The sequence below is a fragment of the Benincasa hispida genome, unplaced genomic scaffold, assembly GCF_009727055.1.
Source record: "Benincasa hispida cultivar B227 unplaced genomic scaffold, ASM972705v1 Contig348, whole genome shotgun sequence".
Lineage (NCBI taxonomy): Eukaryota > Viridiplantae > Streptophyta > Magnoliopsida > Cucurbitales > Cucurbitaceae > Benincasa > Benincasa hispida.
The window spans coordinates 7,425-12,585 of NW_024064804.1; the positions used below are offsets into that span (position 1 = coordinate 7,425).

At 32.9% G+C, this 5,161-nt stretch overlaps 1 protein-coding gene across 1 annotated transcript; it reads right to left on the bottom strand.

Moving 5' to 3' along the window:
* Positions 1-2,545: 2,545 nt before the first annotated feature.
* Positions 2,546-4,643, bottom strand: LOC120069366 (probable Ufm1-specific protease). Its single transcript, XM_039021111.1, has 4 exons — positions 4,452-4,643; positions 3,357-3,468; positions 3,080-3,182; positions 2,546-2,946 (listed from the first exon to the last, which is right to left on the bottom strand). Exons 1-4 carry the CDS (start codon positions 4,478-4,480, stop codon positions 2,717-2,719), a joined length of 474 nt encoding a protein of 157 aa, XP_038877039.1. The 5' UTR covers positions 4,481-4,643; the 3' UTR covers positions 2,546-2,716.
* Positions 4,644-5,161: the final 518 nt, after the last annotated feature.

Consider the following 5,161-nt stretch of genomic DNA (forward strand, 5'->3'; position numbering starts at 1 on the left):
GTCTATCTAAAACGCGATTTAACCTATCTATTACCCTTACCTTTTTTTCAAAAAAAATAAAATAAAATAATAGTAATAGTAATTAAAAAAAATCTCATCTAATTTTTGTTATCTAAAACTAAGTCGTCTATTTAAAAAGTTAATCGAATCCAAGACTAAAAAATAAAATAAAAAACCAAACTCTCAAATCATCTAATCTTCATCCTTACATTTGAGTCCTACAAAATCTACCAAAATATAATTCATATAAATATTTTTAACAATTTAATTAAGAAGTTCTTCGTTTATTTTCATATTTATCCCTCTAATATTCTTCTTCTTCTTCTTGATAAATATGAGTCAATTTTTATTATATTTTATGACTATTGTACTTCAACAACTTAGATGTTGTTTTTTGTATTGTATTTTATACTATTGTCATCAACTTGTATGCTAAATTTATCTATATTCTATATTTTTTAATTAAAAGAAAACATATCTTCCATGTACCAAGATTAGTTTTTTAGAAATCGACGTATCATCGTATCCTATCGTATTCGTATCGTGTTCGTGTTTCATAGGTTCAGACTATTATTTTCAAGAATCAATATTTTTAAAGAAGGTTAAAATGGTATGTTTGAGCATATTTTTTTTTTTCGCGTTCTAATCGCTTCAAAACTTGGCATTTATCAGCTTGCATTTATCACTCAAAATTAATATAGTATTTAATTTTACATCCTAAAATGTACTTTTCATATCATTAAAATTTGTTTTAAATCATTAAAAGTGTGTTTCATAGGGATTTTAAAAATTACAAAATTGATGTTGACCATTTTAGAATTACTCTCAAACATGTCCTATATTATAATAAATGTTAAAATATCATTTTGGTTATTATACCTTGAGTTTCATTTTCATTTTGATTTATGTAATTTAAAATTTTCTGGTAATTCAAAGTTATTTTTTATCGAAATTGATTAAATAATAAATTTTCCAAAAAGGAAAATACTTTGGGAATATATTTTCAAAATTTATAAAAAGAATGTTGATAAATATTTTTTTTTCTAGAAAAAAAGTTAACAGTAAACTATTGAATTGTTATCTATTTAAAAAGTACTATTATTGTTTAAAAGTTACTAGATTACTTTTGAGATAATTGATTAAAAAACTTAATCTCAAACTCCAAAATGGTTTTTGTCCCACTTTGAGAATTTAAAAAATTTTGCCCTTTTGTTTACATCCAAAGTTACAAAATTATTCCTAATTTTCTTTTTTCCTCTCTCTCTTCTCCTTCTCAATTTCCCTTCTTCCATTTGTCATTCGCTCTCCACTTTCTCTTTCTCCATTTGTCGCCAATTGCCAAAACATTACAGAGGTGTCGTCGTTGGACATTTGGACGTTGCTCGTAACGTCACATATAGTGGAGCGAGATAGCAAAAAAGTGAGAAAGCGAGAAGATACCGAGAGTGCGTGAGAGAGAAGACCAAGAAAAAGCTAGTGAGAGTGAGACAACGAGAAAGATGAGAGCGAGAGAGCGAGAGCAAGAAAGATGAGAGCAAGACAGCGAAAAAGATGAGAGCTAGAGAGAGGAAGTTGAGAGAAAGATGAGGTTGAAAGAGTGAGGAAAGTGAGACGATGAGACAACGAGAGAAAGAGAGAGTGGGACAACAAGTATGATGTCGGCAAAAGGTAAAAAAAAAAACTCAATTTCAAAATATAGGACAAATTTTATTTTCTTCTCCAATTTTGGGTCATCCATCCATCAAACCCCTTACTTTCACTCTCCCATATGCAATCTTTTTAGAATATCAAACCCATTAAGAAGGGTAATGAAACCCATGAAAATTTATTAGAAATAACTCTAAAAAATCTCCATATTTCACAACTAGCACCCTTTTGAAAAACTTATTGAAAAATGTTTTTCTAATGCTTTTCAAATATGAAAATTTGAATTCTACCACACATTTGAATTTATTATAAAATATTAAATTTACTTTTATACCCCTAATTATTATATTATTTTATTACTATTAGATCAATGTTTTAGAAACTCGACATCAGCCTGCTCAATAAGTTTATGCTCAAAACATCATCACTCTCCCATTTTGGAGTTTCCTTCTCTTTTCAACACATCTCTTTACATAAAATCACAAAGTTAAAGTATAGCTCACTCATCTCTTTATTAAAGATATATATATCTCGCTCGGTCTCAATCTCGACTAAGAAACATTAGAAAAAACTATTTCAACAAGCTTTTTAAAAGTGTACTGATGAAAACTTTTTAGTGTTATTTATGACCTTTTCCAAATATATACATGGTCTAAAGTCGAAGCTTCCTATTTGGAGAAGATTTTTCTTTTCCTTGAAATTTAACCACACGAAAAAGTATATAGCATATAATGCTCCGGCAACCATGCTTGAGATGGCCTTTGAGTTGTAAATAAATAAATAGATTGGGATGTTTTTTGTTTTTTGAAATTTAAAATATACATGTTTATCTATTAAAAAGGAAAAAAAAAAAGTACGATAACAACTGCACGAGGTAAAAGAAGTGCAATCTTGCAACTTGTTTTTCTTTGAATCATTTAGGCCTAAATATGAGATTTTCATACGCTTATTTTAAATTTTGATATCAATCTGTCTTGAGATCCTTAGAAAAGGGAAAATATAATATATTAAATACAACAATATGAGATCGATTGCTCCTCTGTCCTATACTTAAAGGAAAAAACATAAATTAAACCATGTTCGGCCTCTGTGGCAGCAGAAGATTATAAAACTTATCATGTAAGAAGAAATTCTTCCCTTTGCTATCAACAGCTTTTTTCCATCCACACCAACCACCACTTACAATTTTCTTGACATCATCACTTCCTGTATAATGAGGATCCAATATTAAAAACCCACAATCTCCACTTGCTTCATTGTAATCAACTCCCAAGAGAGTGTATGCAAGAACACCACCTCCTGTATTTATAAGTGCCCAATAGAAACAGATCAAGAGAATTTACATGGCACATTCCAAATTTACCTAATCAATTTCCAAAGATTACAAAAAAAAAATAAAAACCGAGTTATCAATCATCCATGAAGAACTCACCAATCATTATAGGAGTTCCTTGATTCTCGAAGTGTGCAGCTAATTCTCTACATTTTTCCGGAAGTTCAGCCCCAGATCTGACATTTATGATTTTGCAACTCACCTATAAAAAGAATACAGATATGTTAATTTAAAACAGTAAATGTGCAAAGTAATCTAATGAATATGTTTCCTTTCTACTTGGATGGCACGACGGGGTATGCCTAAACTTCCTGCTTTCACAAAAGTTACACAAGTTTCTGCACGACAATGTTTCATAACCAAAATGAGAACTTACACCAAGCAATTTGTCTAAAACAAAGCTCAATTCGATGGCACCAATCCATTCACGTGACCCAATAAATGAATCGTCCTTGTCACCAATCTCCACTAGTGCTTCTTGTATTTCCCTAAAAAGGGGTAACTGGTTATGCAAGAATCTCAAATATTCTTAAACTCAAACTAGAGATAATAGCTATACAAAGTACTAGCAATTTCAACCAAATAGCTATTGTTTCAGGTAGGACAATAATTGATTTCATTCTCCAGATAAATGGAGCTGTAGATGATGGACAGAGAAGGGGTTTGATTGTTTAAAGTTTATTTAGACTTTATTGTAGTAATTTTATGGTGAATTGGAAATGCTGGAGGAGAACAGAATTTGGAAATAAACGAGTAAGTTGGGTGAATTAGAGGATGCTCCTCGAATGCCAAATTTTGGATTTGCATAAATGGGAAGCCAAGAGAAAGTGTGAGGGCAATGGGAGGGTTTATGGCCAGGGGGAAGATCTCTTCACACCTTCCCATTTGTTTTGATGGAGATTTCAGCTAAAAGCTAGACCGCAGCTTAATGTTATTACGAAGTAAATAAGGAGAAGAGCCCATGAGATGGGTTACTAGAGACAGGAAGGTGGGAGTATGCAAAACCCTTGGCGGTCGATTGCTAAACGAGAGTAACTAATTGTTAACTATTCAAACTAAAACTAGACGATGGAAGCAATATAAACTAAGGGGAGGATAAATAAGCCAGACTGGGAATCAGTTGATTCCTGTGAATTTTTAGTGTACTAGTAGGAAAGATGGCTAGTATAGTTTTTTGGATGCTAATGACTTTGTTAGGATTATCCAGGATACTGTATATACTCCACTTCTCTTGACAGGAAGGTTTCCTAGCAAACCTCTCTTCTCTCAACTCTGCTGCGGGATCAGTTACTGATGACCTTTTTTTCATAAGGCAATGAAGGAAGAGTAGGTGAAAATTTTCATACGGACATTGCTACATAGGAGATATTTACACAGCCAGAGAAAATTCAACACAGTGGAATTGGCCCTTGAGATCAAATTAGAGCGAAAAAATTCTATCTACAGAATAAGAGATGAAAATTAGTAGCACCTTTCTTCCAGTGTCCCTACCACCAGCATTGTGTTAGGCTACTGGCCTTTTTCCTACTCCCTTACCAGCTTCCGATCAAGATAGAAATGGATATTAAGATAAAAGAACAAACAGTGAACAACAAATTCCTCAACCTTCTATTTATTAACCTTTTGACAGCAACCAAATTTCAGACAGAACAGGAAATAAAATGTGCAAGCTCAAGGATATTAAGAAGAGACAACTACAGATATCCCAAGCTTGGATTTCCAGAGATAGAACTGGAAACACCTCATCCTTGAAGAATGTATCTCGCTTTCTCAGCAACAAATTTTCTTCCCTTTTCATTCTTTCTACACTCTTCCTCCGTTCTCCTCTCCTTTTTCTCTATTGTTTAGCCTATTGGTAGGTACCCTAACCCCAAAGGCGGCACGTTCCCTCACAAACTACCAATGTTTGCAAACGGGGAATTATGCAACACCACATTAGAGAGATAATCTTCATAATATTACACTATTCCCTCCCCTAAACTAGATTCTGCGATGTGAATTTTCCACCTTAGTTTATGCGTGCCCACCCATCTTATAGGTACACCTACAATGGGGGGTTTTTACATTACCCAGATCCTCTGCAAGTAGCCACCTTGTCCTTCAAAGGTGGGACAAGATGGGAATTGCTCGAGTTTTATGTTCAATACTGACTCCCAAGTGGCCTCACTATCCGGAAAGGCC